The sequence below is a fragment of the Tupaia chinensis genome, unplaced genomic scaffold, assembly GCF_000334495.1.
Source record: "Tupaia chinensis unplaced genomic scaffold, TupChi_1.0 Scaffold000088_1, whole genome shotgun sequence".
NCBI lineage: Eukaryota > Metazoa > Chordata > Mammalia > Scandentia > Tupaiidae > Tupaia > Tupaia belangeri.
The window spans coordinates 6,181,541-6,195,704 of NW_006159550.1; the positions used below are offsets into that span (position 1 = coordinate 6,181,541).

Sequence of the window (14,164 nt, forward strand, 5' to 3'; positions counted from 1 at the left end):
TTGCCAAAGGCACGTGTTCCTGCAGGAGACAGACAGAGAGCGAGCGAGAGTGCGAAATCTCCCCCGGGGCGTGGCCACACTGCAGTCCCTTCTCCATCCTCCTCTCGGGAGTTTGGACATGCGTGCATATGTGCCTGGTGGTTCTCCAGTCTCCAGTTCTGGGACTCGAACCACGTAGTTGGCCATGTGGGATCAGCTGCCTTTATTTCCACACCACAGTTGGTGTTTCTTCTCGGAATTCAGAGAACACGAAAGGTCACTCCTGTGCACTTTGCCAAAGTGGAGAGGTTACTGTTCACCAGGCACTGCGCCAAGGAGTTTTACCTGCTTTACTCCTTCTGTCCTCCTAACAGCCCTGTAAGTGTGGTTGGCTTTTTGGTTTTATTTGGTTTAATTTTATTCATCATCTTTTTTATTATTATTATAATATTATTTAATTTTACCAGAGAAAGACAGAGAGGAAAGTGAGAAAGCAAGCTGCCAGGTCTGGGACTCCAATCACGGTTGGCCATGTGGGAATCCAGTGCCTTAACCACTGCGCCTCCTGCCAGTCCCCAGACCTGGTGTGTTCTTTCCCCATGTTCCAGATGAAGAGCTTGAGCCTTAGGGTTCACCGTGGACTTGTCTGGGGACCACACAGCCAGCCCATGGTTGTGGGCGTTAAGTGCCTGCCCCCCGCTATTGAAGAACGCACTCCCTGCTCTGCCTCCCCCTCGGTGTGGCCACTGGGGGCTCCTGGCTTGCACCTCCGGGCCTCAGTGCTCCTGTCTGCCACGTGGGCTCCACTGCTCTGTTTGAATTTCAGATTTCCTCCGGTGAAAATCTAACTTATAACACAGATACCTGTTCTTCTCATTTGGAAACAGATGTTTAGATTACGTGACATCATTGGGATGGGAGCGAGTAGTTTCCTTTAAATAAGCCCAAGAATGTGGGGATATCCAAAACTACTCCCCCGGAGGTGGCGGGGGCTTCCAAAAGTGCATGGAAAATGCATTTCATGACATCACTGTGCATGGATTTCTAGCGATTGTTCACCAGCATTAATTGGTACTTTACGTTTTCTCATGTGACATTTTTGAAGTCACTACTTCATGCAACAGACCAAACACACACACACACACACACCACACACATGTACACCCAGATGCACATCCACATCCACATACCACACACAACATACATCCACATACAAACACCACACATATGTACGTGCACACACATGCACATACCACACACATGCACACCCATGTGCACATGCATACACCCACCACACACGTACACACCCACCACACACACCCACGTGCACACACATGCACATCCACATGCACACACATGCACACCCACATGCACATCCACACACACACACACACCACATGCACACCCACGTGCAATGCACATCCACATGCACACATACCACACACATGCACACACGTGCACACGCACATGCACACCCACGTGCACATGCACATCCACATGCACACATACCACACACATGCACACACATGCACACGCACATGCACACCCACGCGCACATGCACACATACCACACACATGCACACACGTGCACATGCACATGCACACACACATACTGCTATTACTGCAGCTACTGCTGCTGCATCTTCAGGACTCGTGCTTTCGATCCTTCTAGAGGAGAAGGCTGCCATATTTCCGGGTAACTGCCCTGGGCAGTGTGCCGTCCAGCTGGTCATGGCAGTTGCGCACCCCTGTGTAGCCAGCCTTGGGGTGTTTCAAACATATCCTCGGGGCCAAGTGCATTTCCCTCATCCTGCTTTTTGTTCGGGGGCGGTGGGCATGTGCTGCTGAGTCTTCTCGCCGTCTGACTCAGAGCTGGCCTCTTGACTGTCCGTGTCGTTCCGTGTCTTTCCAGGTCAGACCAAGAGATCCAGACCTACACCATTGCGGTGATTAATGCACTTTTCCTGAAGGCCCCTGATGAGAGGAGGCAGGTGAGTTGCCTTTCTTGGTCTTCGGAGGGTGTCAAGGGCCGGGAACCTTCCTCTTGTCCCTGCCCTGCTGCTCGCCGTCAGAGGGCTGCCAGTCCAGGCTGGTCTAGGGGGCAGTAGGTGGAGGTGGGTAAGCTCCTGGCTGACGAAGGATGCCGGCGTTTTCCCGACCTCACCGCTGTGGCAGAAGCAGCATCAGAAGCCCCCGTGGTCGGTCATTTCTTTGGGTGCTCACTGGGGCCGGGGAGACGTGTTTTTGGATGAGGAGACTAGACCACAGGAGGTGCCATGCTTTGCCCAGGGATGGGGACAGGAGGGGAGCATAGACTGCAGTCTCTGCTCAAGGTACCTGTCCCCGTGTCCCTGAGTGCTTGCTTGGTGACCTCAGGTCTTGAAATGGCTGGGGGGGAGCAATCCGTTCCTCTCTTCACGGAAGCGGGGGAGCGCCTCGCGTGGTCCTGTGTGAGACTCTCCTCTGTCTTAGTCCTCTGTCCCTTCGTCAGCCAGGGAGTGACCATTACAGGGGGATTAGGAGAAGGGAAATTGTGCCTCGTTCTGAAATTGAGCTCACGCTTCAAAACCCAGTCCTGTTTTTTCTATCAGCCTAATATACAATATGTTCCCTGGGTCTCAATTCACTTCCTTCAATAGCTGGGCTGGAACATGAGGTCTTTCAGTTACTAGGAAGTGTGCGGAGCTCTCCAAGAGTTACCAGTGGGTAGTTTTAGAGGAATTTAGAGAGCTAACCTGCTACTGAATGCCTGTTACAATTTTATTCTGTTTTATCTTTTCATTGCTGAGTGCTTTGTTGTTGTTGTTGTTGTTTTGTGTGTTTGTTTTAATTTTACACTATTTTTTTGAGAGATTTGTGGTATGGGGCACATGTGCTTGCCAGAGAGACAGAGAGTGAAAAGTCACCCCCTGGGAGGATGGCCACACCTCAATCCCTTCTCCTCCACTCTCCCCTCAGGATTTTGGTGCACACACACGTGTCCAGCATAAGTTTCAAACCACTGTGTCCAGGACTCAAACCGCAGTCAGCCCATGGGAGTCCAGCACCTTAACCACTACACTACCGACTGGCCCCTCTTGTCTAGATTTAAAAACTTAGTGACTGAGAGTGGGGGGTCGAATTGCCCACTCATTCCCGAGGGCTATCGTGCTGCTCTGGTGTCACTTATGGTGTCCCTGTGTTCGGTGCGGCCCGCCCTCCCTGAGCCTGTGCTGGGACATTCTCACCCAGGCGTAAGGTGGCTTTGCAGCTCTGAGGTGGAACCTGGAGAGGCTGCTCCCTTGATGCTCCTGTCCAGATCCTGAGCACGTGGCCAGTCCCAAGCAGCCTGGAGACTGCCTGCCACTCTGATGGCACGCACAGCATGGCCTGGGCATTGAGAGCGTGACCCCCAGGCCAGACTGAGGGCCTCGGCCAGACGCACTGTGGCCGAGCGTGCCGCATGGGAGTCGGGGAGGCAGTGTTCTCTCAGCTCTCGGGAGATTTTTCCCTGCCCAGGGGCTGCGGAGTCATGCGGGCCTCGGATCTGGACAGGAGACATGCGTACACTGGACTCTCGTGACCGTGGATAATTGAAGAGCCCAGTGTCGAGCCATGGGTGATGGTGGAGATATATGGGTGACAGTATAATGCGAGGCTTGGATTCTGTAGGTCAAACTTCTTTTTTAAAAAAAATTTTCACAACATGAGAATGAAAAGCCATGCATTACTATAATAGCAATACATTTTTTTATTTTTAAATTAAAAAGAAATCAGTGAGTTACAAGCTAGCTCTAAAAAGGATTTAAAATTTACAGTGAAGGAAAGTTGTGTTTTGGCATCCTCTGTGAAGGTCAGCGGAGATCCGTAAGTGAGGAGATCGGGCTCACTGTCCCCTCACCTGGAGTCCCGTCTCCATGGCCGACAGTAGCAGGTGGTCTGGGCTCGACGTGAGCAGTGGAAGTGTTAGCTGGCCCAGATTTGACCTTGACGTTGTTATTGGCGTTGTGTCCGAGAAATGTGAAGTTGTGTTTCTTTGGCAAATAGAAAGTTGGCTGTTACTCGCCTCTGATGACGGCATCGTTGAGTCTGTCCTGTGCCAGGCACACTGCTCCATATTCGCATGCTGTATTTCATTTAATTCTCGTATTAGAGGGAAGCTGCATTATTTCTATTTTTCAAATGAAGACACTGAAACTCAAAAGGGAGTAAAGCATGTGACCAGATTGCTGAGCTGGTGATAATCAGACCCCGGACCAGCTGGTGGCATGTTGTCGGGGCAGCTGGACCCCGCGTGGCCGACTGTGCACTTCCAGCCCTGGGCCTGGACTTGAGAAGCACGCCCGATTCATGTGTGTGCGTGTGTGCCCAAAAGCCCGAGGGGAGAGTGAGGAGAAGGGGCTGTGGCGTGGCCATTTCCCTGCGACAGGAGAGGGAGGAGAAGGGGCTGTGGCATGTCCATCCCCCCGGGACAGGAGAGTGAGGAGAAGGGGCTGTGGCGTGGCCATCCCCCTGCGACAGGAGAGGGAGGAGAAGGGGCTGTGGCGTGGCCATCTCCCTGCGACAGGAGAGTGAGGAGAAGGCTGTGGCGTGGCCATCCCCCGGGACAGGAGAGTGAGGAGAAGGGGCTGTGGCGTGGCCCGGGGCATGCTTTCTCACTGCCCCCCCCACTTCGTTTCCCTCTCCCCACAAGTGCACATGTCCTGTAGCGAATGGAAAATGAAGAAGAAGCGGTCAGAGTCCGACCGGCCTCGCTCTCCCGGCAGAGCACCCTGGTGAAGGCCAGGCCAGCCGGTGTCCCAGATTCTCCTGTGCTCCTTGTGAACAGCTCCCTGGAGCCGCAGGACACCAGCCCACTTCCTCATCCCACTGGGATTAAAATGTACGAGCAAGAGTCTTTGGTGACTCCCAGGCACACCTGTTTTGTTTGTTTAAAGCCTCAGGACCCTGAATAAATTCCACTGTGGTCAAACACTCTTTACTGATTTGAGCATGCACTCGCAGGAATCCACTCTCTAGGTTTTCTCTGTTGTTCAAAAGTATACAACGAATTTGGGATGGTTTTAAATGCCTATCCCTTATCCCTGCTTTGCTGAGGAAAAATACCACCACAGTCGGGGACCTGAGTGGCTTCATGGACCTGGCCTTCCTGAGGGAACACCAGCCCGAGGTGGCACAGGGCTGGGATGACGTTCTCCCATGGGGAGGGACCCGCTGGCTTTGGTAGGGACAGTGGTCCTCCTCGGCCATGAGTCCAGGGTGTGAGATATTCTTCCTTTGCCTCTACAAGTGAAGACAAGGGGTAATGAGGGGTGTGTGTGTTTTACAGGGGGGTGGGTTGCTGTTAAGTGGCCAAATGGATCCTTTCCTTCACAACTCCTTTTAATTTTTTTAAAGTATTATTTTATTGAACTTTATTTTACTTATTTATTTTAATTTGACCAGATAGTGACAGAGTGAGACAGAGAGCAAGACGGAAAGTGAGAAAACAAGCGAAGCTGTCAGGTCCGGGACTTGAACCACAGTTGACCATGTGGGAGTCCAGCATCCTTAACTACCACGCCTCCTGCCAGCCCCTCACAACTACTTTTTATTATTCCATTTATTATTTCAATGACAAATATGTTGGCGATATCCTGCCCAAATTTCTCTTTCCTATACAAATATTTATGGTTTTGATAAGCACTATTTAAAAAAATCCACCCCCTTTTTTTTGGAGAGGTTTTTTGCTATAGAGTGCATGCACTCACCAGACAAAGAGAGACAGAGAGACAGAAAGCGAGAAATCACCCCCCCAGGGGGGATGGTCACGCCACAATCCCTTCTCCTTCATTCTCCTCTCGGGATATTGGGCACGCACACACACGCGCCTGGCGTGAGTTTAAGCCACTGGGTCCGGGACTCGAATCATGGTCGACTACATGGGAGTTCAGCGACGTAGCCATTATGCTAACTGCTGGTCCCCCCCCCAAAAAAAAAACCAAAACAAAACCCTTTTTAGTTAAAACATGTGTAGAAAAATCAGGACATACAGATTTAAAAGGAAGAAATTTGGAAGATCTGCATAATCGCGTTCCCAGGGCCAAAGCCACTGCAGTTACTCACGGCCCTGACTTCGTGAGCTACTCCCCACTTGGCTTTATGCAAATGTTCCTGGACGCAGGTCATTTCTCACATTGTGAGCACGCTACACACACCGCTCTTACAAGAGCTGCTGTAAAGTGGAGCAGCGCTTTGGAGACATATTTTCATGTCCACACGTCTTCATGCGTATTTATATCTCTCTGTGCGTGTGTATCATCTTAAAGCTACAATATTTTCCCCAGGGACTCTCTCATAGTGGACAACCAAGTCCCTGATGTGCATGAGGATATTCTGTTTGCTCCATGACCAAGCTCCTGTTCCTTAGGAGGGAGTATAAAATATTCATTTATTCTTTTGCCAAACATTCATTGTCCCAGGCCAGACACTGTGCTTTGGGCCTGGAATACAAACAAGAGTAAGAGACTTTCTGTGCCCCTGAGGAGCCACAGTCTCATGCAGAAGAGGGACACCGTGCTCAGATAATTACCGTCATTGCTCTAGTAGAGATGAGGAATGTGTTGTCCCCTCTCACTTACTGTAAAACCTTATAAACCAACATGCTAAATGGCACAGAGAAAAATGATTATTATTCTTATTTTTTGCTCTTTTTGTTTGGACCAGTAGGTGGTATAGTGGTTAGGCGCTGGGCTCCCACATGGCTGACCATGGTTCATGTCCTGCACCTAGTTGCTTGAAACTCATGCTGGGCTCATGTGCGTGTGTTCCCAAAATCCCAAGAAGAGAATGGAGAAGAAGGGATTGCAGTATGGCTATCCCCCATGGGGGATGATTTCTCACTTTCTGTCTCTGTCTCTCTCTGTCTCTCCGGTGAGTATGTATGCCCTATAGCAAAAATCTCTCTCAAAAGAGAGAGAGAGAGAGAGAGAGAGAGAGAGAGAGAGAGAGAAAAGTACAGGACCCTTTGAATCTTTTGTTCATCAACTGGTCTAAGAGGGGATAAAAAGGACAACAAAATAAAGCCAGTAGGCATTTGCATTTTGGTTGGGTAGAAGCACTGCTTTTTCCATGCTGTGCAGGGGAAGTTCCTTCTGGGTTTCCATTCAACTTTTGTCTGGCTGTGTGGTTGCCCGGGCTTTCTTGTTTTGGAGAAGAAGGAAGAGGACCGAGTACTGGATTTTGACCTCAACATCACGTAGACTTCCTGAATTTTTGCAGTATTTATTTTTCAATGCAGTGGGTGAGCCGGGGTGTTAAATAAAGCTGTCATCCTCTAACAGAGTCCTCTGAACTCCTGTCCCTTTTTCTCTCCTGCTCGCTCTCTGTGTGGTGGCGGTGACGCTGTTAGGTTGATGTAGAGAGCAATGTTGACATCCTTGCTTGTCCTCTGACTGTAAGTCACCCGTGTTCCTCTGTCAGCACCAGGTGGGCCCTGCTCTCCCATTCTGTCCAGCCGTGCTTGGGTGGCCCCTTCCTTCCCACACTCTTGGTTTTCCATGCTTTCTCCAAGCTGACTTTGACCTTGGTGGAATTCTTGGTTGTGTGTTTTAGATCATGGTGTGGTTTCTTCTGTACTCAGTACGCGACACCAAAACACCCCCACTGAAAACAGCCTTCGAGGGTCTTCCTGCATATGAGCAGTATTTTGAATATGTGCACCGAGACCGTGTCTGGCTGTCTAACTTTCCCCGGGCATCTACTTGTCAATGTTTGCAAAGGGAGTCTGCAGACTATTTCTCATAATAAAACCTCCCTGGGATCCTCGAGTCCAGTCAGGAGACCCCGAAGCTCCACCTACAGAAACAAGGCCTGGCCAAGCTGAGGCCGAGGTGCACCTGGAGCCTAGCACCTGGCCAGGTGTCCAAGTTTGCCAAACCCCACTCTGCTCACAACTGTAGCCTGCTTCCCAGCCCCAGGGTAGTCACTGCTCACCTGCACAGAGAAGATGAAATGGCTTTTCAAAGACTTAGGCCCTTAAAGGATGGCGCCCCAGGACTGGGACCTCCTTGCCGCTGGCATGTGTTTCTGAGTAAAAGCTTTCTGACATGCGTGGTCTGAGGTGCGCGGCATCCTTCTAAGGGAGCACCATGGCTTTTGATGAGTGTTGGATGTCTGCGTAAGCACTCACCTTTTTCTGGAAGGGAGAACTTCCTGAAAAATAGTTTGCAAGTGCCAGACTTCCTTTGCTTTAAGATACGCTTTTCTAATCTAAGCAGAGCATTCTGCCTGTTTAAGCTCAGCCTTTCATAAGAAGTACCGCTGATAGGCAGTTCCGGAGCATAGGCAGGGTAAAGTCCTTCGGCCGCGATGGGACGCACCCTCTAACCCAGCCTTCATGTGGGTGTGTTTTTTCCTCACCAGGAGATGGCGAATATTTTGGCTCAGAAACAACTGCGGTCCATCATTTTAACAGTGAGTACCTGTGTGCGGCCATGCCTTTGGGGAGGAACGGCCTTATCTCCCATCTGGCTTCAGTCTGTCACCTATCCTGTGACGTGCCTCTGCGGGGACCAGTGGGAGCCTTGACGGAGGGCAAGTGCTTTTGGAAAAGGAATAAACGAGGTTTTCCTGCAGGGTGGGCTCCTGGGTGGGGCAGAGTCTCTGGAACCGCTTCTCAGAGTCCGGGCCACAGTCAGCCCGAAGGGGTGCAACTTTCCCGGGCAGGGTTCTGGCACTCCCCGTAGCTTTAGCTTTGCCTTTAAGGCACGGGTCTCTGTAGCTTTCAAAATCCACTATGAGCTTTCACGATGTCCAATCAGAAAGCCGGTTGGAAACGTATGAGGTCCGGAGAGAAGTCCTGACATTTTGACCATCATTTTCCTGGGCCCCATGTAAGAGAGAGGAAGGGAAGCATCGTGGAAGCTCTCCTTGAGGTGCCATGAAGAGCAATGCAGGGCGACCTCAGCGCGGGGAACACGCCTAGTTGCTCGGTGGAGAATGCGTAGAAATAAGCCCTTAACAAGATTTCCTGAGGCCCCAGGTTTGACTGATTCTCTGTTTATGAGAAAAAGAAAGGAAGGGAGGGAGGGGAAGGGAAGGAGGGAGGGAGGCAGGGAGGGAAGGAAAGGAGGGAGGGAGGGAAGGAAAGGAACGAAAGAAAAGAGAGAAGGCCTTTGGGAGTATGTGGCTTCAGCAGGCTTGCAGTTAAACATGCACCATTTTAAAATACAGGCTTTATTAGTACTTGGGTGCGGGTGCCAGCAGGTCAGGAGTCGGTGGCCACCAGAAAGAAGTTCGTTTTCGCAGGTCCTCAGAGGAGGGGCGCAGCACACTCCGGCCCAAGTGGAGGGTAACACAGGGTTGGTGAGGAGGCAGGGGGAGCTGGGGAAGAGGGGAGCGTGAACTCGTATTGAGGTTTTAGAAGGAGGGCCTGGGGAGGCCAGGTCAGGGGCTCAGGGTTCAGGCCTGGCTAGTCGGAGCCATGGCAGTGCATCTACGGGTGTGTCCAGGGTCTGAGTGATCAGGACAGAACAGTGACCTGGAAGGCAGAGCCTGATGGAGGAGGGAGGCGGGTGCTAGAGCTCTGGCCTGTTTAGTTCGCTATGAAACAGGACAGTTGCCTTCTCTAGGGACTGGCCTGACAGGACAGACTCTCCAGGGTCTGCAAGGTCCCAGATGTTGAAACATGAGAAATACATGATTAACATACTTACGGCCCACACACAGCACCCCACAGGGACGCAAACACAGACACGCAGACACCATTAGAAAGGAAAACTTTATCAGGACCAAGGAAATCAGTGTTCTCAAACCAGCGGTAAATTCTGCCATGCGTGATCAGGTTTAAACGTCCCTGGCTGTCAAACATGAAGAAACCACATGGATGCCATTTTCATTGTTTAAGGAAAAGATATGCCGTGGTTCTTAGGGGAGGGCAGACTCCTCCCTCCCTCCTGGCAAGGGGAATCTGAAGTCCTGATAGATTCTAGGGGCCATCAGGATCTTGTTGAGTGCAGAAGGACTTACAATATTGCTCTTTATGCTGGCCCCCAGTAGGGGTGGAAGCTGCAGCCCTGTAGCTCAGGGAAGGGGTTTATGTCAGAGGAGTGTGTGGACGTGAGGAAGGGCTTTTTGAGCCTCTTCTTGGCCTTGGTGTGGAAGTCAGGGTTAGACTGCCCAGGGGAATTAGTGGCTGGAACGACTGTGGCCACCCTTTCTCAAAGAGCAAGCTCCTCCTTCGAGACTCTGAAGGCTGCAGGTTCAAGGTTGGCACCCTCTGTACCCGTACTGCTCGGATGTGACAGGTATACTGCAAGTCGACATGCTGTTCTGAAGACTGAAGGGTACGGGTTCCATTTCCCCTCACTCCTTGTCCTGCTTCTGCCCCCCCATAATTGTGATGAGGCCGCTCTGTATTGGGTGCCCCCTCCCTGTCTTCACCTTCTCTTTCTCATTCTTCTCCCACCCCTGCTGTAATCAGCTATTTTAGCATGGCACACACAGCCAGCGTACCGATACCCGGGACCTAGACCTCCCCCAGTCCTAGTGTCATCTGTCCACACTGGCCAACTCTGGACTAGAGGACACTGGAAATTGGTTCGTGGCCATCTGCCCCATAGTGACCACACAGCGCCAAGAAGAAAGTCCTTTCAGACAAGCAGACATAGTTGGGTCTAGTGCATTTTAAAATGGTTGTTTCACCACACTGACTGGTTGTTTGGCATTTTAAAAAATTATTTAATTTTATTATTTTTAAAATTTGACCAGAGAGAGACAGAGAAAGAAAGAGGGTGAGGGAAAGTGAGAAAGCAAGTCACCAGGTCCGGGACTCGAACTGTGGTCAGCCATGTAGGAGTCCAGTGCCTTGGTCACCATGCCACCTGCTGGCCCCTCGGTTGGCATTTTTAACCTGCGAAGACAATGTGTGTCAGGCCATGATGTGTGAGTGGCGGGCAGCTGGTTTCCGTCCAGAGCCGCGCTGTGCTGCGGTCCACGGGCAAGGCCCAGGATTCAGGCTTCCCGCCTCTGCGTCTGCGTCTGTTCCACCCTCAGCTCCGTTTCTGAGGGAGAGCTCGCCTTCTCATGGAACTGCCAACAAAGGCATGCACACGCATTTGCTCACTGCGCTGTGGCAGGCCTGGCGTAGCTCCACAGTGCATTAGCCACAACTCCAATGGGCATTTTGCTTCTGTGCGTTGCTCCTAAAACTTTTCCCCATTCGGAAGTGGGTCTCCTGTCAGTCGGTCCCAGGGGAAGGTGAAGGATCGCCCTCCACCCAGGCACGCTGTCCTCTCCTGCACTCAGGATCCCTCGGGTGTCGTCCACGCTCATTCCTCTTGACTCATGGGCTGCAGTCACCATCCCCTTCCAGTCCTTGACGCGCCCCCTGCCCCACACACAGTAGTCTTTTCCTGGATTCCTGCCTAAAGCCCAGGAAGCTGACTGGAATCCGTAATGGAGGAAGCCCCGGGGCCACCTGTCCTGTGAAGGAAGACCCCACCAGTCCCTGTCCCCTGTGCCTCCAAACGACTGCCGAGGGTCCGCTCGGCACGAGGAGGTGACCGTGTGTCGTTTGCTTTTTCTCTTTTCCCACGTAACCTGTGGCCTCTCTCCCTAGCACGTCATCCGAGCCCAGCGGGCCATCAACAACGAAATGGCGCACCAACTGTACGTTCTGCAGGTGCTCACCTTCAACCTCCTGGAGGACAGGATGATGACCAGGATGGACCCGCAGGACCAGGTGAGTGCTCAGGGCCGCACGTGACAGAGGACGTGTCGCCGAGTCTGTCCTTGAGCCAGCCTGAAATCAGGAGTTCTTCGGCGATGACGTTACCGCTGCGTTATCATCTCAGAACTTGGAGGCATGGCTTCAAAATGTGGGGAACGCTAGAGCAGATCATAAACGAAGTGGTTCTTCCCTGAGGCCCAGGCACGCCCGTGCTCATCCTCAATGGGGTCAGAAAGCTTGACGCCACGTGGCCCCAGACCGTAGCCCTTGACCGCAGGCCCCCCGTGAGGTCACCAGACTAAGTCCCCACTCAGTGGCTGTGCCTGGTACCCATCGTGCAGGTGAAGAAGTCATTCCTGTGACCCAGCGCAGCGTGCCAAGGCCGAGCCCCAGGTTCGAGCTGCTGGCTGCCGCAGTTCTAGGCCGGTCTCTGATTACTGGGCATGGAAGGTTATGTCTCCATCCACAAGGCTCGCGGGGACTTCACTGTGTGAGGGCAGGGTGAGGGGAAACAGCTGGAGCCTGCCCATGCACATTTTCAACTTAAACAGTGCCGCAGCTTTGGAAAGGAAGCTCGTTACGGCACGTGAGGGCCTGATGGGCTGCACATGTGAGCTGCGTGTGTGAAGCGTGTAGCTGCCCCAGCTCCTCGCTCATGGCCCAAGGCCATATGGTTAAGAATGATGGAGGGAACCAGCAGTTAGCGTAATGGCTATGTTGCTGGACTCCCACGTAGTCGACCGCGGTTCGCGTCCGGACCCGGTGGCTTAAAACTCACACCGGACGCGTGTGCGTGCGTGCCCAAGATCTCGAGAGGAGAATGGAGGAGAAGGGATTGCGGCGTGACCATCCCCCCTGGGGTGTGATTTCTTGCTTTCTGTCTCTATGTCTCTCTCTGTCTGGCGAGCGCATTCGCCCTACAGTGAAAATCTCTCCAAAAAAAAAAAAGAAAAAAAAGAATGATGGAGAGGCTTCCAGAGGCCGGCTCATGTGCTCACATTTTGGGCAAGGCCACGTGTAGTCTTCCCAGGGAGATGAGTGTTACCTTACACGTTAGCGACAGAGAGGTCAGTGCATCTTGATAGGGAACACCCCTTTTACCTGTTGAACACGTGCTATGGTGGTAAAGTGTACATAGCACTGTTTTAGCCACTTACACGCGTCCAGTGCAGTGACATTAGTAACCCACGTTGTTGTAACCATCACCGCTGTCACCGCTGGGGCTCGTCTTGCAGTACCAAAACGCTCTGCCTTTGAGCAGTACCCCCCCACTGGTGCCCTCAGCCCCTGGTAGCCACCATTCGACTTCATGGTTATGAATTTGACTGCTGAAGCACCTCACAAACATGGAACCACACAATATTTGTCCTTTTGTGTCTAATTTCTCTCGGCATTGTATCTTCTGGGCTCACCTATGCAGATGCAAATATGACGATTTTCTTTCTTCTTAAGGCTGAATACTGCTCCATTGTGTGTCTGTACTGTAACTTCTTATTGATGCACCTATGGATGGGCATTAGGGCTGTTTCCACTTTCTCCCTTTTCTTTTCCATCTTACATTTGTTCCCACACTGTCATTTCTTACTGGTGATAGGGTTCCCTTTAGCTTGAATATTGTCTATGAACCTTGTATACCTCTCTGTTTCTTTTTTTCTTTTTTCTTTTTTTTTAATTTTTATTTTTTATAGGTTTTTGCTATAGGGCATGTGTGCTCACCAAACAGACAGAGAGAGACAGAGAGACAGAAAGTGAGCAATCACCCCCCAGGGGGGATGGTCACGCCACAATCTCTTTTCCTCCATTCTCCTCTCGGGATCTTGGGCAGGCACACAGATGTGCCTGTCATGAGTTTTTGTTTTTTTTGAGAGATTTTCACTATAGGGCGCGTGCACTCGCCAGACAGACAGAGAGAGACATTAGAGACAGAAAGCGAGAAATCACCCCCCAGGGGGTATGGGCATGCCGCAGTCCCTTCTCCTCCATTCTCCTCTCGGGATCTTGGGCACGCACGCACACGCGCCCGGCGTGAGTTTTAAGCCACCGGGTCCGGGACACGAACTGCGGTCAACTACGTGGGAGTCCAGCGACATAGCCATTACGCTAACTGCTGGTTCCCTGCCTGTCATGAGTTTTAAGCCACCGGGTCCAGGACGTGAACCACGGTCGACTACATGGGAGTCCAGTGACATAGCCATTAGGCTAACTGCTGGTCCCACCTCTCTGTTTCTAACAGTGAAGTGCTCCCAGTTTCTCTGCTTTAGCCTCTTCCAGTCACCACCTTCCCATTGTCTCTTGGGGTTCTGATTTAGGACTGCACTGGGCAATCGATGTTAGCCCTCGAGATGCCTTGTCTGTCGGGGTGGTGGTGGAATAGAGCCAGGGCCAGCTGCAGGGTAAGTGGCATGAGGAAGCAAAGTCTGCAGAACCCTTGCTTAGAACATTGGTTATCTTGTATCTGCTTTTCTTTTGCCTGAATGCGGTGATTCATCTAGACCT

At 51.7% G+C, this 14,164-nt stretch overlaps 1 protein-coding gene across 3 annotated transcripts in view; it reads left to right on the forward strand.

Moving 5' to 3' along the window:
* Window positions 1-14,164, forward strand: part of ELMO1 (engulfment and cell motility 1) — a 514,794-nt gene that overhangs the window by 128,869 nt on the left and 371,761 nt on the right. For all 3 annotated transcript variants that reach the window (XM_006143011.3, XM_027769765.1, XM_027769766.1), the window contains 3 exons: window positions 1,892-1,970; window positions 8,362-8,412; window positions 11,558-11,680. In XM_006143011.3, the coding sequence (XP_006143073.1) occupies window positions 1,892-1,970; window positions 8,362-8,412; window positions 11,558-11,680 (253 nt within the window). The remainder of the gene's footprint in view (window positions 1-1,891; window positions 1,971-8,361; window positions 8,413-11,557; window positions 11,681-14,164) is intronic.